This window comes from Chanos chanos, chromosome 1, assembly GCF_902362185.1.
Source record: "Chanos chanos chromosome 1, fChaCha1.1, whole genome shotgun sequence".
NCBI lineage: Eukaryota > Metazoa > Chordata > Actinopteri > Gonorynchiformes > Chanidae > Chanos > Chanos chanos.
Genome location: NC_044495.1, coordinates 20,504,245 through 20,530,733, shown reverse-complemented (window position 1 = coordinate 20,530,733; position 26,489 = coordinate 20,504,245). Strand labels below are relative to the sequence as shown.

The 26,489-nt window shown below is 41.8% G+C and overlaps 1 protein-coding gene across 1 annotated transcript in view; it reads left to right on the top strand.

The window, feature by feature from the left end:
- The first annotated feature begins 1,478 nt into the window (after positions 1-1,478).
- pde3a (phosphodiesterase 3A, cGMP-inhibited) overlaps positions 1,479-26,489 on the top strand; it is a 51,786-nt gene continuing 26,775 nt past the window's right edge. Inside the window, exon 1 of the mRNA XM_030770437.1 lies at positions 1,479-2,396. Within this exon, the coding sequence (XP_030626297.1) occupies positions 1,479-2,396 (918 nt within the window). The remainder of the gene's footprint in view (positions 2,397-26,489) is intronic.

The window sequence follows — 26,489 nt, the reverse complement described above, 5'->3', positions numbered from 1 at the left end:
TAAATGTAAGTTATTATCAATCATGAGGAATAATAACAATGAAAAATGAGCGTGTGTGTGTGTTCGAAACAGTGCACCTTAATCATGAAAGGCTCCCCCCTGATACAGAAGCAACTGTCCTGCAGGCCTTGGGCACAGAGACAGCCAAACACCGAAATGACAAAATGGCCACACTGTAATTTTTCCTCCCATGAGGAAAGATGAGTGTCAGTTCCAACAAGCCTTCTTTCTCTGTTGCACTATTGCCAACATAAAGAAAAATGTTGCTCATGAGTGACCCCAAAAATTTGAATGATCATTTTGAGTTTGAGTTCTTTTGCACTAAGCTTAAATTTCTCAGGCCATATGTCAATATGTCATTCAAGAAAAATGTCATTAAAAAATAATCCAAATTAGTCCTGATATTTTAGAGGTCTCATGTTAAAGGACAGAAAGGTGCTATTTGCATTCATCATGCTTTTATATCAGTCAGTAATGCCAAAGCTAAGGGTGCTTAATCGAATGCTTTGCGGGAAACGGTGATTACTTTATGTTCAGTAGAACTAAATCCATGGTCGAGTGACGTATGCTTTAGGTGAGTTGTTAAAATTAAATATTCGAGGAAATCCGTGGACAGAGAAAACCCATCTGACATCTGACACCGCCTGGAGCTTACAGTAGTTTGCGGTGTCGTTTGGGTCGCTGTTGTGCCTCGGTCTGTGTATGATGACAGAGCTTGAGTACCAGAAGTATAAAGTATGATTTAATGCCTGTGAAATGTAGGTTTTAGGACGTAGTCTCCCTTTCGGCTCGTCTGCATCTTCTCCATCCAAGACCAAAGCGCAGTTTTGTTTGGAGACGCTTCGTGAACAGCGGGACATTGAGCAAGATCATCCACAGAAAGCGAAAGGGAGCTCCGCGTAAATATGTTTGAAATAAGTGTGCCTTTGAGCGATCTATATTTTCTCTCTCTCCGGAGAGGAAATGATCTGAAAACATAGGAGGAGGTGAAACGTGAGAGAATTAACAGTGGAAGCGACACGGAACTGTACAAAGGAGGACAACGCTAAGCGGTAGAGAGTAAGTGAGGAAAGGAGGGAGGCAGAATCGGTGATGTGAAGAGAAGCAATGGCCTAGATGTGCGAACCGTCAGGAGTTGGTCTTTCTTCCTTCTGGTTCACAGGACGATTATTAGAGACCGCTCTCCCGTGATCCGAGAGAAAAAGCTTAAAGGGGATGTTAAGTACGAAGGTTTGTGCATACAAAATAGGAAATAATTCCTGTTTTACTGAAACTTCACCATTTTAAAATATCAAGTTCTACGTTTGTTTACCGTAACATGTGTTTGGCGGAAATTGTACCCCCTTAAGCGCCTTCATTTGTGTGTCATTTAGTTACAGTAAGTTATAGTATTTGACGTATCATGACTCTGGCTATATTGTGTTAAATGCTTGTTTAGGGCTGACTGCATTTATACATTGTAACGCTCTCACTGACTGATGGCAACTGCAGCGGAATCTGACAGTGACAGAGGAATAGCACGGAGCCCTTATGAAAAAAACCCTCGGGCGCCTGAGCGCAATGGTTATGTGAAAACATGTGTCACCCCTCTGTACCAGGATCCGGGTTGCCAGTCGTGGTTGAAGCTAAGTGAGGTATGGAGCTGTAAAAGTCTCTCCTCTGCGGTATGTGTCGGGTCTGTCTCGGTTTTTCTCGCTCTGGTGGTTAAATTCGTTGACTGGGATGTAGAGCAAAGCCGCAGCTGCAGCAGCAGCACTCCTAATAAAGAGACGGGATCTCCTTTTCAATACGTGACAAGCAGCGCGGTGGAACTAGTGTTAACCTTGTGGCATCTGATTTCTCCTATTTTCACTCTTATATGTGCCTTCTTTTGGATCGGACTCTATCTGATCCGTTGCGGTGTGCTGATCAGGACCGCTGTGTTTTTACTGACTGTTTGTCATTTGGGCGAAGCGGCGGCACAGTCGCTTTTACACGGAGCGGATGACCAGCTGCTCTCCTTCACGGCGACAGTAGTGGTGCTCGCCTGCTTGGCAAGCGGGGCACTCATGGTGGTGAGACTGGGCCAGGGGATCTCGGTCATCATTTTCATCAGCATCATCAGGACTGTCTCCCTCATTTCGCTGCACAAAGTTCGTGCTAGCTGGAGGCCGTATCTAGCGTACCTGGTCGGGGTGCTAGGTGTCCTGTTAGCGAGGTATGCAGACAAGCTTCTGCCGCACCAGGGGACACACCGGGAAGGTTGCACCTCGGTGACAGGAGCCCGGGAAGACATTCCGGTGTTTAAAAGACGACGGCGGTCCAGTTCAGTCGTATCATCAGACATGGCACATCACGGTCAGTCCAACAGCAAGTCACACAGGAGGACCTCATTGCCATGCATTCAGAGAGATCAGGTAAAACTTTCTCGTACTCTTTTGCAAGCCTAAAACGCAATTTAAGCACTTTACAGAAATGTCATTAAATTTGGCATTACGGTCCATTTGCGGAATTAAATGTGCAATGTATGGCGCATTAACCATTATTAATATTATTATTATTATTATTATTATTATTATTATTATCATCATCACATTTTTTTTCGCTCTGTCTACAAAACTATTTTAACAAGCACAATTTTACTCTAATTGTGGTAAAAAATGTAGGATTTTTCCTTGTTTTGCAAGGGCAGTTTGCAAGACACACTACTTTGATGGTTCTCTTCGTTGCTAGAATAGGCTACGCTCATGTTTACTTCAGTGTTTATTATCTTCGCCCTGTAAGGCTGTTGATTCGCTTTTCAGGAGGTCAGTATTGGTAGGGACCACTGGCTCATTCGTGGCACAATTGAGTCGCCTTAAAACGTAGATTTAGACTTGACAGAAGGAACTTTAGTCGGAAATAAAATGCATTTCTTTTAACAGTGCGGGGTTTAACCATGCAGATTAGAACGACTGATTTGGACAGATATTTAGTCATGAGTAGCCGTGGCCTACAAGTCAAAGACTATCAAATTTTGTCGTCACCCTTGGCACAAAATCCAAATTGCGTATACAGGCTGGACAATTTGGTAATTGACTGTATATCTTGTGATTAAAGTAGAACAGTATTTGGGACTCAATGCAGAGAGTTTCTATGTTGTTTGTACTCAGTTCTTGTTATTTTCAGCGCTATACCTGATATGTAGCGAAATAGTCATGGAGCTACGAAACTTGGCAGGTGTGATCCTACCTCATGGCCCTACCCTCGCGGTCACCCTCACGTTCAAGCTATCAAATTTACTCAAGCTATCAAGTTTACTCAAATTTACTCAACCTTATGGTGGCGCTGTAGGGCATATAACAACCTATGACTGTAGCTTAAGAGTCGGGTGTTGCAGTGTCAAAATCCCGTTTTCGCAAGAATCCTTGTTTCGCGATGGACTCCCTTGCCTCCATTTATTTTAGCTACTTTTCAAGACTTTCTGCCATTTTCAGAACCTTTCTTTAAAGAAATCTATTTTTATGAGTTAGGTGAAGGTCCTTTGGCTAATGATCACCATTTAGACTTTAATCTCAGTAAATATCATTACAGTGTATCAATAAAACTTCAAAACAATTTTGCCACCACACACCAAGCAATTGTTGTGGGCAGGGCCACTTCGACCCTAAACAGCTAGAACTCCTGAATGCTTTGCCAAATTTTCACCAAAAAAAACCCTGAAAAAACTTTACTCATAAGTGTTAAATTACGTTAAGTGTACGTTAAGTGTAAAATTACAAAAGGGGAATGTTAAAAACACCTCTAAGAAAGTTATTTGTCCAGAAAATCTACAGTTTACCAGTAAACGCTAGATCTATCTGCAAGTTCTCAGCACTTCGGGAAAGGAACTGGTATGTCAAAAAACTTGGGCGACAGTAGTCAACCAATTGTCAAATTTAACAAGCCCAGCATCTGACCAATCATCTATAATCTTGTTAAATATAGGGACAGCTGTTTCTTATTGGGTGTGTTGCTATACAATATGTTTTGGACAAGTACATCCAGGGCTACCTTTCACATGTGGTCATGCAACATTTATCTATAGAAGAATAAGTATTAGCCACCATTTTGATATTCTGCCATTTTGAATATTTTAACAAACTATACTCTACCCAAGTAGTCCTCGAACATTTGCCTGGACATTACCCAATTAGGCTTGAAAAAAACATAACAGAAATCCACAATATATAATTGTCATAAAAGTTGAATTCTGTCAGGTATGGAAATCTTACTTGCCAGAGGAATTTGAGAATTGCTAACCTGGAGATCACATGTTTTTTTCTTCCCATAGTGTTAAGATGATCATTAAAGCATATAAAATGAATGAAATAGAACAGAGCACATATTAATGTTTATGTGGCAGGCAAGTTGCTTTTAACTTTTTGTAGCCTCAGTGTGTGTATGTGTATGCATGTGCAAGTGTATCTTTGTGTGGATTGGAGATTGTACTTCACTAACACCTAAATATAGCTATTGCTAACAAAGCTGATGCTTGTACTCTTTATTAGTGACAAAACAAACCCCTGTCGGCTGTAATGAGAGCAGTTAACTTACAAACCACCAAAAAGAAATGTACACACTCTTTCTCATTCCTTTAGCACCCTAATGGAAGAACGCATAAAATGAGTCAAAAGCTCTAGTCAAAGCAGAGTGAAGAATAAGTAGGAAAATGTTGTTTTGTCTCTTTGATGTCGTATTAAATTAATTTTTTTTATAATTCAAGAAAATATCTTGTAATACATTATAAGATAAACAGAGTTATAATGCACGTTTCTTAACTTGGGAGAAAAAGGGGATAATAAAATTTTAACAAGGCTCATTTAACGTTGAAATTTCAGCTCAACACACTAGTTTTAAAATAGTTCGGTTCCACACTTGCTTTTAAGAGTGCATGGTTATGTTACAATTGTTTACATCCTAGTGTCAGAAAACTGGTATATTTTCTGAGTTCTTTTTTATCATTCAGCTGACTATTTTACAGTGACTTTATGAAAGAGGAATGGTTTTGAATGTAACAAAGCATTTGTCCTAAAAGTTGTTTTAATAGTTACTCTTGGTTGTAGATGTTTATTATCAGAAATTCACCTTTAGGAGTCACATTAGCCTTCTCACCCTACAGATCACGCGCCCTCTAGTGTTGGTCGTAATCAACAGACAGTTCACAAATACAGCACATAAACATATGTGTGAGTTTAGGGTGAACAGTTTCATCCCACTTGTACAAACATGCCACAGTTTGGCCCTCTCCAGAGGACCAACACAGACACACACATACACTCAGAGAGAGAGAGAGAGAGAGAGGTCACACACATCAACAGAAACTTGTGATAGTGGATGTTTAATCTTCTGTTGTGAACTGCCGCAGTAGGTGATGCAAAGAGTGACTGCGGAGTGTGGCTGGTATCTCAGTGAGTTATTATCCTGTGTGTGTGACTCCTATCAGGATAATGACTGTTTTGGTGCTTAAGAAGTGGGCATGGGGTATCATGTGTCACCCATCCTGTGTAGCACATGCGCTGGGTTAAATAATAATAATTAAATAAAGTTCTGTTCAAACATTGCATCATTAAGTTTGTTACATAAGCCTTTTCAGCTGAGCCTGGGTCTGAGAATAATGGTGAAAAACAAGACCTGAGCCTCTCTCGCTCTTTCTCTCTCTCTCTGTCTCTGAAGACCAGAAAATGCATTTCTTCTCTATATCCTAGCTTTGGCCCTCTGGATGTGGTTTTACAGTAAGAGGTAGTGAGATTTCTTTTAACCTTTCTCTGCATGTTTATGAGCCAGGTCTTCCCTGCTTGCCAACCAGCCAGCCAGTGGCCCTCAGCCCAGCATTATTGTTATGTTAGTCCCTCTGAAGATCAGGAAGATCAACAGAGAAACATCTTTAGTCCTAACCACACAGTTAGATTGCTGTCTGGTTTCGGAAGAAATGGACTCTATGGCCCCCTGTGTTTTCTATAAACATTTAGTCCATCAGTGGCTGAGGTGCAGCATGTGCTGTGTGGAGTAGGGCCTGCCTAGGGAGGCGTGTGTAAAACAGACTCACATCACTTAGGCCCACTGTATTTATATACTGGTCACCCATGGATAAAATGCAAGCAAAAAAAAAAAATACTATAATATGGCATGGGAGCACTTCTGGTCTTAACTGTGCTCTGTATGGAGCTGAATGAGCCCATTGGGGATGGCTGAAGAGTGATTTAATGTGAGCTTTGTGGAGTATCTCTGGTTCATCTGGATATTTGTACAACACAAAACACCCACAAGTCTCAAAAAACAAATTGATATGAAGAGGGTCTTGGCCCACTTAATTTCTACTTTCAGTAATGAAATTACATTTCTTTCACCAATAGTCTGTAACATTTATGTGCATAATACAAAGTATTGTGTCCTCGCATATGCATCAATACACATTTTATGAGTGTACTGTTTAACAAAATGTACTCATGCAGAAGTTCTGCTGTAATCTAGTTATTAGTAAGACCTGAAATTTCTTTTTTGCTCTTATCTGTTACTTAGGGATTTGGGTCCTGCATTTGCAGCGGGGTGGTACAGTTTTAGTGTCTTGGTTGAGAAATAGATAATGGATTTGGTGCTCAAAGAGAAAGGGGTGTGCAGAGAGCTATTTGAGGAAGAGTCGTATTCTCTCATTGACGTAAATGAATATCCGCTGAGACCTCGAGCGGGTTTCTGTGCCACATTTTTTTTTTTTTTCCCAGGAAGCTCATCAGACTCTTCTCCCAACCTCTCAATATGGGGTTTGTAGGTGGAGCTTCTTAGTCTGCCAGAGGTGATTAGAAATCTCCTAAAGCAAGTCTAGATATGAAAAAAGGGAGAGAGAGAAAAAAAACATCACTTTATCTCTGGCCTTGCTGTTAAATGAGTTGTGCAAAGATATTACTTTTTTTTTTTTTTGCTGCTGTCACTTTTACTACCGAAAGAAGAGAGGGTTTTCGTTTTAGCTCTGGTCATATGTTTCCCCTTGCTCTCACAATTACGTATTTGATCCTGTGCTCTGATTGGTCCTGTGTGCAGAGTTGTGGGACACTTAGGTATTTTTTGCAGATGCTGGGCCATGCCACTGTATTTTGCCAGTGAGAGGCCTGTGTGCCTGCCCTAGGAATGTGTAGCTTCAGCTGTCTGGCGCTACAGCTGACTGCCAAACCTCAGCCATTTTAAAGAGGCCGGCTGCAATCCCAAACCACTCTGACCAGTTCAGCAACACAGAGACTGGATAGTTGCGCCCAGTCATACTACTGGGTCACCAGGTGTGCAGCTCCCCAGTTAATGAATGGACTGTCTCATTCAGCTGAGAGAGAGAGAGAGAGAGAGAGAGAGAGAGAGAGAGAGAGAGAGATGTGCAAGATGAATCAGTGGATGGGGGGAAAGGGAGAGTGATGAAAGAGCAGTGGGAGACTGAAAGATAAACGAGTGAGAAGACTGTTGCCAAGTGTGCTGAATATGTCAATCTAAAAAGAAAAAAAACATTCAGGCTTTCCAGAACATTAAGCACAGTAAGGCTGCAATTCTGTGCAGTAAAATTTGCCAAAGTCCAACACTGGCACTACAGCATTTATGCTGATTTTTGATGAACAGTTATTTGGGTTTCAATCCAGAACAAACTTGGCCTCACTTGATTGTTGCTAATGTGAATGGCGATATTATTAAAAACTTGCAGCAGTTTTGAAAAGTCCATTTTGCTTGTGAATTTTACTTATATTGTTGCTTAAATGAAAATATATTTAAACTTAAATAACTATGTTTTTGGTTTAGACCAGAAACCTCAATGGTCTTGTTTTCACTGTTATTTGAATTATGTCTTTATTTTACTTAGAAGAAGGTGACAGTAACGGACTGGTAGTTATACTGCTTTGCATTCATGTGTACTGGATATGTCAAACTCAGCAAAATTCCACAAGCACATATACATATATATGCAAGTGCAAATGTGTGCTTATGTTTCTCTGCTTCAGTGTGTGCTTGTGTGTGTGTGTGTGTGTGTGTGTGTGTGTGTGTGTGCGTGCGCGCGCGCGTGTGTCTGGCTGCCTACTGCTGAGAAGTAGCTTGTTATTTTAACCTGCGTTGGCCGGGGCCCAGAAAGTGGCTTCCCTGCTTGCTGTCCATATGAGCCCTGCGTCTCATACAAGGCCTGCCTTGTTACTACCTCAATGGTGCGTTTTAGCTCCAAAATATGCACAGCAGATGGAGGGAGGGGAAAAAAGCAGCCATCAACAAAAACGACGTCTGTACATCTGTCTGTTTGTCAGGTTGTCTCTCTCTCTCTCCATCCGTCCTGCAGAGGAGAGAAGTTGAAGGTTTGAGGGAAGGTTTGTTTTCTCCTAGTCTGTTTGAATTAGATTGAGGCAAAGTGCACTGAACTTTTCCTACATAGGAAAAGATTTTAGAGAAAACCTGAATTATGTAGACATAAATGTTGAGCCCAGAACCTGGCAGTCAAACTATTATGACTGTAAAGTTGAGAATAATCATTTATAAACAATTCAGAACTTATTTGGGAGAAATGCTTCACTGAAATACGCACCCTACGTATAGAACTCCAATATCAAAACTCAGATCTGAATCATGAGTGTGAATGTGTGAGTGCACGTGTGCACGTGTGTGCACTGTTTATGTACATGTACATTTTACTGCTCGTTAATACCGGCATGAGCCTTAACGATTCCCATATCACCACATATCTGATCAAACTCACCAAGTCAAGGGCCACTGTCCAGTCAAATCAGCAAATCAACTCCACCATGGTCCAAACCACATATATGTATGTGTATGCGTGTCAGGTAAAGCATCCAGCCTATCACAAAGACCTCTGAATGGAGATCACACAGTGAGGAGGATATTCTAACATCTATTTTCAAAAACATCATTAATGACACCTGGACATAAACTAGTGTTTAAGTTTATTTTTGTCTCAGAAGAAACAAAAGTTGCATTGTTCATTAAAAAAAAAAAAAGTAGCTGAGTTCTCGTTTTCCATTGACATTTTCACAACCTCTTTCATGACCTTGATAGCTTTATCACCACATATTTGCATATCAGAAAATTGCAGGTGTAATTGCATGACACACACAGCTGGTAGTGTTTAAGACTACTTTACGTTCATGTTACTCTGTGAGTGTGTAATTCAGCTAATTGCCCAAAGCCACAAACTCGACTCGGCCCAAACTGAGTTTCTGTGTGAGTATGAAGTGGCTGGCGTGAGAATATGGCTGCTGCTTTGCGTCAGGTCAGTTCTGACAGGATTCTGGGAGGGTTTGTGTTTACGTGCTCACAATACCAGCCTGTACTGCTTTTTGGGCAGATATGTTCATAAGTGATATTGTAACATAAAATGATAGATGGTCAAATCAGGTTTAAAGGTTTTTAAGATGGTGGTTTTTGGTGTAGTGTCTCAAGAAATAATGTTACGTAAAGTCACATAAAGAAGGTTCTTTGCTAACATAGAAACAATCCATCCCTTTGCTATTGTCACCAAGTTAAAGGAATTTTAAAAAAAGTTTATGTTAATATGTGTATGTTATATTATACACATTGCAAACATCCTATATCCTTTTTTAAAGTGTGAAGCTGAAAATCCCTAAAGCAAAAACTCTTATCGTAAAAGCACGAAGGTATTTAAAGGGCATTTAACAGAATACATAAAAATCCTGCAGCCAGGAATGCCAGTGTTTTCTGCCCTGGAGCTTTTTGCTCTTTGCTTTGTGGTTTTTAGCATTTAAGACATGCTCAGAAACCTTCATCATGTCATTTGGTTCTGAAATGAAATGTTGCATCATAAGCCTGTTTAGAATTAGACTGATTTATGTAGTTAGTTATTTATTGAGTTTAGTTGGCTGACATACTGCTTTAATCTTTTGTTTAAAGCTGTCAAAAAAGACAGAAAGACAAAGATATTTTACTATATTTCTTCTACGCTTTAATGAGAGAGAGAGAATACGAGAGATATATATAGAGAGAGAGAGAGACAGAGAGAGAGAGAGAGAGAGAGAGAGAAATAACGTGATGGGTAGAGAAAGAATGGATGTGAGTAAGAACGAGGTCATCGAGAAGGAAAGTAAGAGAGAGAGAGAGAGAGAGAGAGAGTTTGGAATTCATTAATTCTGGGACAGAGGTATGGTTAGATCTGTCAGTTGACTTCCAGGTGTTTTCCATCTGCAGCCCTCCCAGGTTTAAAGCTTAAACCAGATGAATGGTCAGCGATAAAAAAAAAAAAGAAAAAAAAAGAGTGGGTCTCCCAGCTGTGGGTCTGCTCTGCCTGGTTACACTGATGTCTCATGATGCATTAGACAGAGAGACTAATGGATTTTGTGGTTTATTCAGATTTTCTGTTCAGTTTATTGTTAAACAGTTGGCTCTGTCTCTGCGTGTGCTACCATGAAGTGTGTGTGTATAACTCCGTGACTGCGCTGCAAGTGTGAATGATGCTGGAGAGCCTGGGGCCATTTTATCTGTGAAGTTTTGTGCGATTCGTGCAAAACGTCTAAACTATATAGCGATAGTGATATACTTAAGCACAGAGAGAGTTGTCCCCATGATTGTGACACCTTGGTTACACTGCCTACTCAGCAGGGGCCTTTTTTGTCACATTGTTCAGTGGGGGAAGACACTGACATATCCCTGGTCAACTGTGGAGAGGGAGACCCTGTCCCATGTACACAGTAGTGTTGAAGAGGCATGCCAGCAGAACAGAATGGCATCTCTGCTCTCTCTGCTCCTGCTCACTGCCTGGCTGACTGCGGTGTGACAGCTGGCAACAGTGACGGTGGCAGCAGCATGACACTGACCTCCAGAACCGACCCACTGATAGACAGAGCTCTTATATAACAGACAGCAATGGCCCAGGAAGGGTTGGCTTTACCACACTTGCCTAGCTTTTGTTAATAACTGTCTTAAACACACACACACACACACACAGGGGCAGAGACAGAGAGAGAAAGAGAGAGAGAAAGTTTTCTTTTATAGCTATGTTTATTTTTTGCTTACACTGTTAATGAGACTGTTATGAGACAATACAAAAAGGTATCCTCAAACTAATATGAGTGTAGACACAGAAAAGGAAGGATTGTGAGAAAGCGTGGGGAAGGGAGAAAGAGTGAATATCAGAAGGAGAAAGGGAGTCTCCTTATTTGCCCTGTGTTGAACTGTCCAGAAAGACAGACTGCATTGACAAAAGTCACTCCTGCTTCTCTGTAGGGTTATTTAAGTATTCCTCATCAGGTGAGTTGTAATTCTCTTGCTTATTCTGCAAATATTTTTTTACCTACAATTTATCCCTGCAAGTTATTATCATTGGTTTCTGATATCAGAACAGGAAATATTCTTTGAAAAATATATTTATATTTGTACATAGTCTGACAGTAAATCTTGTTATGCTACCTGGAGCTCTGTTGTGGGTTAATCCAACTGTGCTTTTAGTTTGTGATAGTTGGGGGAGGTTTTTTTTATGTGTGTAATGTTTTGTTCATGTATGCGCTCTGCTCTGGGGTCTTGTGCTTTGATGGTGCTCTTTCTGGGTAAATGAGCAAACCAGCTTCACAGAGTCTCTCTCTCTCTGAAATATGCTGAAATGGGCTGCTTTTGAAGTCAGTTAAATGAAGAAAAACACAAGGGCCTGTCCCAGCTTCAGAGCCAGATCTTGGGTTCCTCTGTGAGGCTGAAGTATGCTGGTCTCCCTTCACTTGCTCTCATTCAGCACTCCCTCCATCCCACTCACTCTCTCTGTGTTTGACTTCTGACATTTCAAACAAACTTGGGTGCAGGCGGGAGATGGCTTTGCCAAATAAACATGGCTTCACTGAGTCCGGTGTGTTCTAGAGCCCTGAGAGGTGTGTATGTGTGTTTCCCAGTAGCAGTTTGGTGATGTGCAGGAACAGAGCCAGGTTCTTGAGTTTGGGAGGGTTGGGGATGCAGGTGCATTGGGTGCCTCGTAGCCTGTCTCTTGACAGCGGTCACATGGGGCTGTGTAATCAGGTTTGGGATAAGTCTGTTTGGATCGCTGGCTTACATCACATTGTGTGTTGAGAGGAAGCAGCAGACCACTGCCTGCCTGATGGTTCTGGGTTATGGAACAGAATATATAATCCTGTTTAACACAGAAGCTCTGTGTGTATGTCACTGCTCCTTCTCAAGGGATTTGTTATGTGTGTCTGACGGTTCTCTGAGTGTTGTGTGGTTCTCGCTGGCGAGCGTTAATGTGCTGTGAACGAGCACCTCTTACATGGAAATCCCTCAGACGTCCGCTTCTGTTCAGGAGAGAATCTTATTCATATGTGGGTCAGTTTTCTTTCCTTCTTTCTTTCTTTCTTTCTTTCTTTCTTGTTATTGTTTGCTGTTCTTATAGGCATGTTTTATCTCATTTCTTCTCTCATCATCTCCTTTTGCTCTCCCCCTCTCTTGTTTTTCCATGTCCGATCCACTATAATAGGGTAAGTGAGCTGAAAACACAGTGGGAAATGGATTACTCTGAGAGAGCTCCTCTCTGTCACACAGATGAGGACAGCAGCAGGACTCTGACGCAGGTTAAGGCCATTAAAGAGGAGTTTGTCCACACACACACACACACACACACACACACACACACGAACATGGACACCTCTTTTAGGGTTCTGATGCTCTACCAAGGATCATCTCATTAGCCGTGCTGTTAGCATCCATAGGTTCTGTGTTAATGTCAGATTGGGCCGAGCTGTAAGCATCCATAGGTTCTGTGTTAATGTCAGATTGGGCCGACGGGCATTGAGCCCTCTCCATTCAAAGTGGCGCCCATTCAGCTCTAATCCCGATCATTCAGGACGCTGGCCTCTCTTATTGGATTAAGTTGTTGTGGGATGAGAGCTGTCGGATTCGTGCTTTACTCAGAAGAGGAGGATGATAATGTTTCAAGCTTGTTCCAAGAAATGTTGGGTTTTGTTGTGTTTGCTCTCACTCACTGAGGTTTCTTTCCTTTTTTGTGTGTGTTATCAGTTTATTTGTGCAAGCTTTACTTAAAAAAGATAATAATCAGGGACAATGGTTGTCTGTACTGCATTACTGATGGTTGTTTTTTGAAATTCTTGAAGGAAATGAAAACATCCAGATTTTTATGTCTTTTGTTTCTCCATATGATATTTAAATATGAAAAGTGAAAAATGGGTTAAAATGGGATTTTATCTTCATTATTAAGACTTACTGATCGTATTTTCCATCTGCACAGCGTACAGTGAAGCTAAGCCTCTGTGCGCACTGTTTGCATTCAGCTCTCATCGTGTGAATGGATTTCAAAAATCCTTCAGTCTGTGCTTTGTAGTCCTACCAAAATTCAGTGAATCGATTATGCAACGTTCATGCCTAAAGCATAACTTATGTCCATTTTGTTTGATGTATTAACATGGACTAAAATGTCTATCCTCACATACCCTCATATCAGTATCAGTGACTTCACTGTAAATAAATACAAGTTATATAATACATATTTATTATACATGCTTTGTATTCAATGATATTTATTATTTGATGAGAAATCCCGTCTTTCTCGAAACGGAACCATCGCCAGAATTTGGTAACAAATCAGATTATATCTGATTGTTTTTTTTTGTTGTTGTTGTTGTTGTTGTTTTTTGTTTTTTTTTGTACCCGGTAGTACCTCAGATGTACTCTTGTGATGGCCTCCACACAACTGACAGCCCCTCAGAGCACAGCTCTCAGGGAAGCCTCTCTGCATGTGTTTACCTGGGTTGTTCTTTCCCTTGAGCATGGTATGAAAACTAAAACCGAGGCAGTGGGGCTGTAAAGCCAGAGGAACGTATCGCTCTATCCAGCCCCAGCCATGCAGCTACCACTCAGAGCACACGTCTACATGGAACTTCCATTAGGGTCCATTAGATCTGCATTGGCTGTGGTTTGTGGCTCTGTGCCTGCTGCTGAGGCTGTTTGGGGATTTTGTTCGACATTACCATGAACTTATGAAAGGCTGGCTCATTGACCAGCCTCTGCTGGGGTGTCCAGCCACTGCCGTTTAAGCCAGTTATGATATTCTTGTTAGAACTTTTTTTTTTTTTTGGCTGAAGCTTTTGTGGATAGATTGTCCACATGCATATATCTTCTGATGGGGTGTTAGTTGCTTTATTAATGAAGGGCTAGGCTTTACCTAGGCTTTGGAAATGAAACTTTATCCGCACGACAGGGATCGAGTACAGTGAAATGGTTCCTGTTTTGGTATGACCAGGTTTTATTGTATTAACCTGGGGTAAAATTAGTGGCCTAAGCAGCAATCTAGCAAAACAAAACCTTCTGAAAGATAAATCAGTACAGCTTAATAGGATTTTTTTTAACCAAATGTGTTATTATCTGAAGTAAGAGACTGTTTTAAACTGGTGTTTGTGCAGGGAAACCATTGAGCAACTTACCGTTGGATCTTACCAGAGCAGGTTGACTTCACTCATGGCTGAGTTAACAAGCTACACTCTTGAAATTACCTCTGCAAAACCGTGCAAAATTGTGTGGATAGAGGTTGTGGAAAACTTCTGTGGTCTATACGGCCAATAGTGATATCTGTATTTTTTTTAATTAATTACATTTTCCCTCATTACTGTTCTTCCAAATTACAGTCGGTCATGCAGTTGTGTTGCGTTGTTTATTTTCTGTTTTATGCTCAGGAGGGATTTATGTGTTAAACACTTACACATTCCACAGAAAGTGATTAGAGTGATCGTGCATCACATAATTAAACTTGTTCTGCATTTTAACAGACATCAATTTAATCGACTGCTCTGGTTATGAACTTAGTGTTAAGACCATAACATATAATGGTTGGTGTAATAAATGTATAATGTATTTATAATGTATAAAAGTGGATAATATTTATACTCTCTTGCATGTCTTCTAGCTCTAACATATTACCTTAAGAAATGGATTTCCCATGTCAAGGTGCTTATAAACTATGATATTCAGGCAAGTGCAACAGCACAAACATGCAATGTCACATACACAGTATCTGGGTTTAGACAGTGTGTGTGTGTGTGTGTGTGTGTGTGTGTGTGTGTGTGTGTGTGTGTGTGTGTGTGTGTGTGTGTGTGTGTGTGTGCGTGCGTGTGTGTGTGTGTTAAGCTCAACTTGAGCATGCAAGCTCTGATGCATGTAATCTCATTCAGACTGACATTAATGGAAGTCAGTGCTATGTGAGTAACCCAAGAGTGGCGTGCCATTAGTGTAGAGGCTAACGCTTGGCTGGATTAATTGGCTGTGAGCAGTGAGGGAGTGAATGGAGGGAGCTGCAGTGTTGAGGTTCACGTGCATAAAGCCAGAGGAATGCCTGTTACTGAGAGGAGTAAGGAGCAGTTACCAGGCTATGTGAGTTTCAGCACTCACGCAAAGGCTTCAAATCACCGTCTTGATACTTGGCTTACCCCCGCAGATACATCCTTAATGCAAAAGGTTGTGTAGATGTCCAGCATGCACTTAAGACCAGAGTTGGGTTAAATATACAGTTATAGCTGTTGAGTCACTCCTTTTGTACCAGTCTCCCTATGATGGTTCCCCTTCCATCACGACTTTTGATTTGAAAGTTTTGGGAAGTCAAAGCTATCTGTGCGAAACCTAAACAGGAGATTATGAGAACTCTATACCCTACAGTATGTTGTTCCTAAAGATATATCATCAAGAGAGACAGGATGCAAACAAATGAATCTTGCAGAAATGTGAGGCCATGCTTTACAAGTATTTGTATGGTAGAGAAATGAACCAGTTAAAAAGAAAGAGGAATGTAGACTATACTTTTGCTGTTTTTGTTGAAGGTAAGGTTTCAGTTGACGTAAACAGGCTTAGTGGATCACTGAAATGGATTGCACAAGTAGAAGACTTCACAATGCTCATGAATCGCTGTTAGTTTTTGTACTGACACTGCTTATGGATGGGTTTCCACGTCTTTTCCTGTGCTGATGGTTGGGGGGAGGGTATTCCGTATCAATGGTATGTGTATTTTATCACAAACTATCTGATGTGTCGATGTAGATTCATTTTCATGAATATGGAGGAAAGACAATGTGGATGGATTGGTGGTTTAGCTTTTCACAGTATCCACTCTCTGATCTGTGTGTGTGTGTGTGTGTGTGTGTGTGTGTGTGTGTGTGTGTGTGTGTGTGTGTGTGTGATGGAAAAAGAGAGAAAAAAATGATGGCGTCACCACTACCTTAGGTATGAGTAATCTCATGATGTTTCCAGACACGTCACAGCTGCCACACATGTCGCCATGGTAACGTTGCTGTGAGTGAGAGTTAGAGCTAGTGGGGAAATGCATTTGTGGACCTTCCTTCAGACAGAGTACATATTCCTCTTGATTTCAAGGTCCCCCCCAGGCCTCCGCTCAACAAAAATGACCCCTCAAAATTGCTTCAGACTTCATCTTTTATCTTTTTTTTTATATCTCCTTCGCTCTCTCATCTGCTGCTGCCATTCATTTTCATGGTGGTCTTTCAGACTCTCTGCTCCATGCACAGTGTAAGCTGTCCAGCTCAGAATGTACCTTGTTGAGCTTTAATGAACCAGAATGCTCCATCTCACTAATGTGAACAGACAGCTGACAAATGTGGCTTTTTATTGCACTTTATGATAACTTTCACAACAAACCATTTGTAATAACTGTTTGTTTGTTTGGTTGTATGTCTGCATGTTTGTTTGTTTGTTTGATGACTGATAGATTGATTGATTTGTAAGTCTAAAATAATATTCATGCAATATATGAATTAGGATACATATGAATATGCAATCTGCGAATATTCTATTTATGTATTAGGAGCTAAATTGCATGACTGGTGTAGTTGTTGGAGTAGACAGGGTTGAAAACCTGCTGCACAACCACTACCTGAGGAGTGTGCACCTGCATGGCGCACACACACACACACACACGCACACACACACACACACACACACACACACACACACACACACACACACAGAAACAGATAGCAAGAACACTCCTCTTGTCACCCTCTCTGATTGGTCTAACAGCACTTTCACTGAGACAACCCAGGCTCCCGGAAAGCTCACGCCTCTGACTTCCCAGAAGACCATAAATATAGAGTAACCAAGGCCCTCAACAGATAGTGAGCACCATGCCCTGAGAACTGAGCAGTTCTCAGAAATTAAAGAAAAAGCAATGTTTTCCAAACACATATTAAGCTTACTCTATGACTACAAGGGGGCTTTTCAATTGAGAATAACCCAGAGCGGTAATCTGTTTCCAGAAAACTACTGAATATGTGTAGAGTTCAGGCTGCACATTTTAAATGGTAGAAGTCCAGTTGAGTGGTTCAGAAACCGAGTGTGTGTACCCAGTGTGCGTCTATGAATGATCTTAACGTTGAATTAAATTCTGCATGTGCCTGTGGTGACCTCTGGGGCACAAAGGTTTTAAGCTTATTGATTTTCTCAGAAGATTGTAAAACTGCTTTATTTCTAAAGTTAGATTATAGTTACAGGTCATGTATCTTTTATGGTTTTGCTTATAATTTGAATGAATGGATTCCTAGAATGCAGAAGCCATGCCTGTTCTCACCTCTGACTTTTGACTCTGTGGAAGTAACGATTTGATGTGCTGTCGTGCTTAGACTTATGAATAGCAAAGACAAGTCTGTGGAGTGTCACCCACCGTGCTAAGGACTGAAAGGATTGAAAAGCCTGTGTGTGTGTGTGTGTGTGTGTGTGTGTGTGTGTGTGCGTGTGTGTGTGTGTGTGTGTGTGTGTGTGTGTGTGCGTGCGTGCTCGCGTACGCGTGCACAAGAGTGTCTGTGCCTGTTTGTGTGTGTGTGTGCATGGAACTCACATCTCCACTCTGGTTGCTGGTGGACGTTATGTCATTTATCAGGGACACCAGACACATCCTCATTAGAGCACTGAAAGTGATCTGTATTGTCGCTGCACCAGGGCGAGGGGTTAATGCTGTCCCTCCATTGGACAGTCATTATAGCTGGCTAACCCAATCAGAGCCCGGCCAGAACCCCACTCTGCCCTGCACTGATGTCACCAACATACAAGCACGTGGAAAAACAGAGTTGATTGAGACACAATATGTCCCCAGTCATAGATTAGAACACTGATTAGAATCTTACCCGTGCTCTAACCCACCAATTAGTATTTAGGCATCATCTGAGTTCTATTTTAGAAGTGTTAGTTTATCTCATGGGAAGTTCTAGTCACTTGAATTATGGCCTTAACAGCCTTAATTTGTGAGTCACTTATCTAAAAATACACCACAAATTTATAATGTGGATTTTAGTTCTAGGCTAAATCAATCAACACTTGTGTGTTGTGTGTCATTGGAGAAAGGTGCATGAGGAAGTTGGTGGAGCGTACTGGACTTTCAAAGTGAGAATTTCTTTTTCAAAGAGCTGAAATCTGTTTTTCTAGTTCAGTTTAGACAAATGCAAAGGCTGTAATAAAAAGTGCAAATTTCCCAGTTGGAGAATGTTGACCAGGTGCCCAGATGTTGACGCTTCAGGGTGGCTTCTGGCTTTACAATGCTAATGAGTCCCAGTCTCACTGACTTAGTATGGAAGTCATTTTATAGCTCTAGTTTATGGGAATTAACCTCTTAACATTCCCTTTTAATTCAGTCAAACTGCCTACCTACAAACAATGCTTTTCCCAGGGAAAAGTTTAATTTTTAAGATGTAACACAGGTCCTGTGTCAATAAGGGCAACGGGATGAGGGTTTTGTATGGAAACATTTATGAAATCTCAGAATGAATGATAAAAGCACAGGAAGATCAAAAGATAAACTCTGTAAGAAATGAGTACACTCTTTCTCCCAGCTGGCTGAGGTGCATTCATGGAGATGCCCGACCTCACACCCCCTTTACCTGATGTTTAACGCAGTTGGTTCACGGTCTGCTGGGACATGATTGACGCAAACAGTTAATCAAATCAATAGGCAATCAGGAGTGGAACCCACTGTAGATCGACAGGACTCGCGCTTGGCAGATTTGGGCCTAATTAGCATTGATGAGCAGTACTGATGGGATTTGAGCCTTTAATGTGTGTCATCTACATCCTGTCCCACAGGTCCCTTTGACACAACAAACAATGCTCCCCTTTCAAGCATCACCCCCCACCTCCACCCCCCTTTCCCCAGGTGCCAATCAGCTTAGTCGATCTGCATTGACCACTGTAGGTTGCGTCGCAGAAAGAGAGACTCTAGGTCAGCATTGGGTGGAAGGAATGACAGAGAGGGTGGCCAGTGGAGACTAGAATTTTCTGCTGAGTGCTTAGTGGTTAATAAGCAAGACATTGTGACTAAAAGGAGGGCCCGAAATAGATATATGTAACTGTGTGTTCCTTCACCCAAATACTGGATAACGTGTTCTACATCATGATTCAAACTTTCCAGAAAGATGTCCTCTGTCTCTGCCCTGCTCTGTCCTCTGTCTCTGCTCTGCTCTGTCTCTGCCCTACTCTGTCCTCTGTCCTAATCTGTCCTCTGTCCTACTCTGTCCTCTGTCCTAATCTGTTCTCTGCCCTGCCCTGTCCTCTGCCCTGCCCTGTCCTCTGTCTCTGTCCTACTCTGTCCTCTGCCCTACTCTGTCCTCTGTCCTAATCTGTCCTCTGCCCTGCCCTGTCCTCTGTCTCTGTCCTACTCTGTCCTCTGTCCTACTCTGTCCTCTGTCTCTGCCCTACTCTGTCTCTGCCCTGCTCTGTCCTACTCTGTCCTCTGTCCTACTCTGTCCTCTGCCCTGCTCTGTCCTACTCTGGCCTCTGTCCTACTCTGTCCTCTGTCTCTGCCCTACTCTGTCTCTGCCCTGCTCTGTCCTACTCTGTCCTCTGTCCTACTCTGTCCTCTGCCCTGCTCTGACCTCTGCCCTGCTCTGTCCTCTGTCCTACTCTGTCCTATGCCCTACTCTGTCTCTGTCCTAATCTGTCCTTTGTCCTACACTGTCTCTGCCCTACACTGTCTCTGCCCTACACTGTCTCTGCCCTACTCTGTCTCTGCCCTACTCTGTCCTCTGCCCTGCTTTACATTTGTGGTGAGGAAACAGTTCATCTTAACCATTAGAACAGGATATAGTGAATATATGTTTGTGTATATAAGTGTTTGTTTCTTCAACTAAATTCTGTAGTTTCTCACGTTATACTTTCCATATACTGACTCTCGCCATTACTTCCCTGCTTCAGGTCAATACACTGTAGAATGTCCTTTTGGTCTCCATCTGTACTGCTGTAGCACAACTCGCTGTAATCTTATCTTGCATTGAGCTAAGTGCGTTTGTATCTCGTTTGACATTTCGGGCTGTGCTGACTTCATGTGTGCATTTGAGAGCCATCTGAAGCTAAAAGCAGTGTGTTAGCTCCACGTGCGCAGGGGCTGTATGTATTTAACATTAATCTCAGAGTGCTGAGCAGTGTGAAGTGGAGACGGAGTCCGTTTGTTCTCCTCTGGGAATGCAGGAGGATTCCCGTAGTGGCCCTTACTTGCACTGTGTCTTGCGGACACTGCCAAGGCAAATATTTATTCTGTAGTCAAATAAATGGGTACATACAAGTCCAGATAACAATAAGGAAGCCACCACATAGGAGAAATACACAAACACACCACACACATGCACACGCGCACACACACACACTCTCTCTCACACACACACAGTTCTATAGGTCATCTCCAACAAGGGCTTTTCTCTTGAGCCTAGTGAGAAACAGTCAAAGCTTAAATGACCTTGTGTGATATGCATAGCTCAAAATGACAGTTTGAGCATACTGTCTTGTCAGCTAGGACTACACTGCCCTACTACTGTCAACCCTGCAGCCTCTGCTGCATTTGTCGATGCATGTTGGCTTCACTTGTGGTGAAGATTGTGTATGTCTGTTACAGCACAATCACTTTAACGGTCTGAGAGCTTGCGATACGAAAATGTGAACAAAATTGTGTAGGCTACATCTTGCAACAGTGTTCGGGGCACGTGGCTCTTGGCTGAAGTGCTCAGCAAGCAGTCATTGTTGCACTCTCATTATGGGGTCATGCTAATAATGACTATGCTAATGAGGTCAGGGCCCTCAGTGCTGGAGTGGTCTTGTCGTGACGTGCGACAGACTGCCAGGCGGGCAGTGGCGTTGACTGGGAGGGGAGAGGCACCTCTTGAGCTGCCAGCGCTTGTTCCTCCTTGCCATTGTGCTGCTGGCAGACTAAAACTCAACAAGGTCCTTCTGGAGGGAACAGGCACCATGTGTTTCTGCCGCTCTCTACACGACTACCACTGCCTAAATGCATTCTGGGTAATAGGGATGTGGCCAATCAGGAAAAGAGACTTGTCATTGGTCGGGAGTTGTTCAAATGAGCGTGACATTTACAAAGGCCTGTTGTTAGGGGAAAAGAAGATTGTTTATCTCATTGTTTATTCGCCAGGCTTTGTTTTATTCATCTGTAGTCTTAAGCTGTAACGTGAGGGTTCCGTAGAAAACTTTCCTGTGTGTACTTTCTACTGTGTGATGTTTTAAAAACTGATTGTGAAAAGAGAAGAGTATGTGCAGGTAAGGCACACAGTGATGCAAGACATCAACAACTTGCCTTTTGAAAAACAAGCAGAAAATTCATTGTGGCCATTTGATGTCATTGTTAGGATTTTACCTCATAGTACTGAGCATATACAGACCTGGGTGGTCTACAATGGGTACAGAACTGCTACCAACGCAAAAAAAAGAATACATACCACCATATGTTCACTAAAGGAAAGCAAATAGCCTTCAACAGATGTCAATAACCAAGGCAGATGAAAGCCGTTTTTTCATCTGGACAGGGTTTACATACATATACAGTGAATACGGTTTTTAAAATTAAAGTGAACATTAGTGAATAGAGTGAATTATGAATCATTTGTTGATATACCTTGGACAGGTACAGTGAAATGTCTTATTATCTGCTTTACATTAATTGTAGTAGAATGTTGGTATTGTCACTTTACACTGTAGTTTGCAGTTCTGTTTTCTTTTTTTTTTTCTAATAGACTTTTGGCCAGGAAAACAAAGTTTCTAACTGTGCTAAATGATTTGGAAAATGAGAAGAGATGTGAAAGGTGTGAAAATCTAAGTGTAATCCAAGAATAATAGCACACAACTGTTTTGTTCATTTTGTCTCACATTTATTTCTTCATGAATACCTCAACAACTCTCAGTGGTGGGGGATAAGTCCCCTGCCAGTGGCTTAAAGCAATAAAATCTGATGTAACATATAAGTCACACCAGTTAGTCTTATTATGGTCGGAGAAAACATATCCGTATGTCATAGAATTCTCTTACAACCCTCCAGCTGCCCATTGCAAACTCTACCTCCAAAGGTTACATGCTAAGTTCTTACATTATGGGTCACACACACGCACACACACACACACACAGACAGACACACAGATACACACACATACACCAACTCACACGCTGATTGTTTCTGTTGATGCAGTGACGCATGGTGACTGTTTATGGACTGCTGATGCCCATTGCCGTTAGCTTTAATTGACTTCATCTGTTAGTTAGAGTGCACATTATTATAATGTACTGCAGGCCTGTCACTAGTAACCACAAAACTGATCTGACAGTCTCCCTGTCATTAGTGACCTTATTTTACTCCACTGGGGTACAGCAGTAGGTTTTTTTGGATTTATACAGGTTACTTTGGTGGCTTTCTCTGTGTGTATTGTTCTCTCTTTAGACTGAATATCACTGTCTAGAACTGGCGCGGTACTCCATCCTTCTTCAGTTTGACCTTTGCATAAGTAGCTCTCCTGCTGCTGCTCTGTTTGACCGAGCGCAGATGCTGACTGTCTCATGCTCTAAATCACACCTTCCACTCCGAATCAGGTGGTAAATGTCAGCTTTAACATTATTTGGAAAACATGTCACTTTAATTTATGGGCTGTCCGGAGCTGTCCCTTAGAAAACAAGATGTTCTCTCTGTTGTGTATGACAGTTCTCACTCTCAGCTAATATAAGTTTATGAATAAGGACGAGTGACTTACAGCTTAAAAGTTAACTTTTTCCGCAACTGCCCCCAGTGAAGTTTTATGACTGGTGCTTTGTTTGACGCAAGCCTCCATACATATATTATGTATTAGAGAAGTATATGTGCTTTTTCACTGGGTTTTATAGCTTAAAAGTGGTCTGGTTCAGTCAAGTCTTTCCATTGCTCATGCTGTCTAACATGCAGTGATACACTGTTAGCACCGCTTATGACGCTCCAAAGTTCCGCACCACCACAAACACAAAATGGGGTTTCACCGAGCAATTTGCTGCTCTCTCCAGTTTCATTTCCAAATGTTGCACCATGGCATGTCAAAATATGGAATCACTTAGCCCATTTTAAACAGCAGTCTGGTGCCCTTCAGGATACTTTAGCAGAAGTAAAACTTCTAATAAAAAAAAAAAAAAAACTTTTTGACTCCAAGACACTGCTAATGATTATCAGGATGGAAGCCAGTGTGAAACAGAATAGAGTTGAAGAAATGTAGAAATACTGCATTTTGGGATATGTATATTTTTCTCACAGGAGCCAATACAGTACTGTCTAGGGGTAAGAGCGTTCTTGTTTAATGCTGAGAGGCACTGTGATTTTTCATGAGGAGCTGGTGTTGTCTTTCGTGCCATGAGGTTTTCCTCGGTGCTAAGCAGTTGGCTGTGTGTGATGCATATTGACATGAACAGTAAATTCTCTTTCCTCTAGAATGACGCAAGTGTGACCGAGGAAGAGTTGGCTGCGGAGCTCTCTGAGGTCAGTCAAAAAACAAATACAGTAGATGATCCTTTGGCCAAGGTCAAGTCTGTGTGAGCCAGATGTATACAGGCAGGCTCTCTCTCTCTCGCTCTCTCTTGCTCTCTCTCTCTCTCTCTCTCTCTCTCTCGCTCTCTCTCTCTTTCTCTCTCTCTTGTCCTCTCTCCTTCTATCTCTCTCTCTCTCTCTCTCCCTCTCTCTCCCTCTTTCTCACACTAGAAACACTGAATGAGTCAGTTTCTCTACATAGTTTTCATAAAACATCTTCAAATGTTGATATACTGTATATATTTTACAGTAAGCAGGTAACTGGCTAACATTGAACTTTTTTTCTTAGTAAAATTGTGTGTTTGAATGAACCACTATGGCAGTCTTTCAACTTTTCCTAAACACATTTACAGCACCTTTACAAGTATGAGTCAGTCATTATGTGCTAATGTTCTGGAAGAATCTGAGCTGCATAAGGAGCGGAACTACAGACCAGTAGATCTCTGCACTCTAGCCTCTCGTTTCCTGGAAGTCTGAGGTCTCCCGGGGGTCCCATAATCACTTCTATGGTTTCAGTACCTTACTCTTTATTGTCTTTCACCCGGTCAAAGGCCAAGGGTCAGGGGTGAGCTAGAACATGCTTTTCCCGTCCAAATCGCTCAGGATGTGTCTCCTGTCCAATGGATCTTGAGATGGATATCTGAGTTGATGAAATTCTGAAGGCAAAGTGGACTTAGCTCACAGAGATAATGTTTCACTGGCTTATGTGGGAGCTTTCCTGTGATATGGGGAAGAAAATTAATTGTGAAATAGGTTTAATGTACACTGCAACTGCAGGGTCTGTGTGGCTCATGCTGGCTTGTGTCCTGTTAGCTCTGGTAATAAAGCTTTTGGAAGTTCTCTTTAAACAATGTCTGTTTAATGAATTGAGCTATTTTTTCAGTCTTGCTGTAGAGAAAGAGAGAGAGAGAAAGTGTGTGTGTGTGTGTGTGTGTGTATGTGTATGTGTGCGTATGAGGAAAGAGGATTAGGGCTGCTGTAGTGATTCATTCACAGTGCTGTGTTTTTGATGTATGCTGAATGTCACCCTACTGATTTAAGACTCTGAGCAGACTTAATGTTCTGACATCAAGATTTATGTGTTTCGGCATTGTACAGGCGTCTTTATTTGTATTTTCGTAGGACTTCTGAAGCACACACATCAACCACAAATTCTCATGACTCAGTGGCCCGTGTAGTGATTTATATAGTGGTTAGGGGCCTTATGATCTGTTATTATGGCTCTCAGTTCTCATTTGTGTCCATGGGTTTATGAGTAATACAGTTACATCAAATGATGGAGGCTTGACTGAACAGAAACTTTCTCCTGGAAATATTTCAATTCTTGCACTTTTTAACAAGTTTTCTAAAATGACTCTACTCTTTTTGAACCAAATTTTGCACGTATGTTTTTCATACATCACTGCCGTTACTGTCTTCAGACTCCTTGTCGTGCACTTGTCATGCAAACAGTTCCCCCTATGGGTCACCAGCACCTCTGCACTTCAGATATGAGCGGCACCATGAAGAGGAAGATTGGCCAAAAAGGTCTGACTCTACCTGAGTGACATTGGCTAAAGGAGTCTAACAAACATTAAATCATGTTCTTGCTCTTAGACTCCAACTCCTCCTTGCTTTTGGACTCCTTGTTATGACTCCTTAAAAGAAAAATGTATTGTTTTGCCTGAAAATTAAAAAGTAGGATCACCCTGTCCATAGTCTGTTTGTTTACACCACATGAATGTATTATGTATGAAACTGGATCTTCTTTTGCAACTGAAATGTTGGCTTTGACTGTGTGATCTGTCTTTGTGTCTTGCCTTATTCTTCATCTTCTCATCATTTCTATGCCAGTTCTCAGTTCTGAAGCTTTTCAGTTCTCCAAGTGACTTCAGACTGATTTAAAGGGAACAGTGGCCCTTTTGAGCGTGCACTGTTCATGTGGATTAGACAACATGCCTGGCGTTTGTTATGAATGAATCATTGTGAGACTGTGAATGGTAATCCAGTATAGGCCTGTATGGTTTCTTGCTCTTTCACTGTCTTTACATTATTAATCAAGTGCATTAGAGCTGAAATAGTGGTTGATGTGACTGAGTGCTGGGCTGAATCTTGGGAAATTCGGGGAGCTAACGCCAGCGATCTGCCACGTTGGCACAGGGAGACGGAGAGGGTCCCAAAAGAAAGACAGAAGCCCTTCCGGAAGCAGTGCCAATGGTTTTGGTTTGTTCACGCTAAATTAACCCACCACTGCATCATCCTCTTATTATACAGATTGCCTCATCTGTCATTTACCAAGCTGACACGAACAACAGAAACTCTTTTTTTCTATCACGTCATCCTATTGGAAAAGTGGAAAGAGGTGTTCTTCGTACTTATTTTGATCAGTGGCATAGATTACTATAGCAAGAATTACAGCACACTTCTCAAGTGAGTGTCTGTAAGTACAGACTCCGCCTTGACCAGAGGGAAAAAAGCCTATGGAAAACCTCTTGCTTGTTATTTTAAATGGAGATGGTTAATGATTTTCACAGAGTAGAGCAGAGCAGACCTCTGCTCAGAGTTATACTAGCATTACTCCATCCGCTAGGTGCTCTGTGATTCTAGGAAAATGCCCCAGTGCAGTTTTTGGAAAGCCTTAAGGGTTTCCATGAAAAATGTAGACAACTTTAAAAAAGAGAGAGAGAGAGAGAGAGTGAGAGAGAGAGAGAGAGAGAGAGAGAAA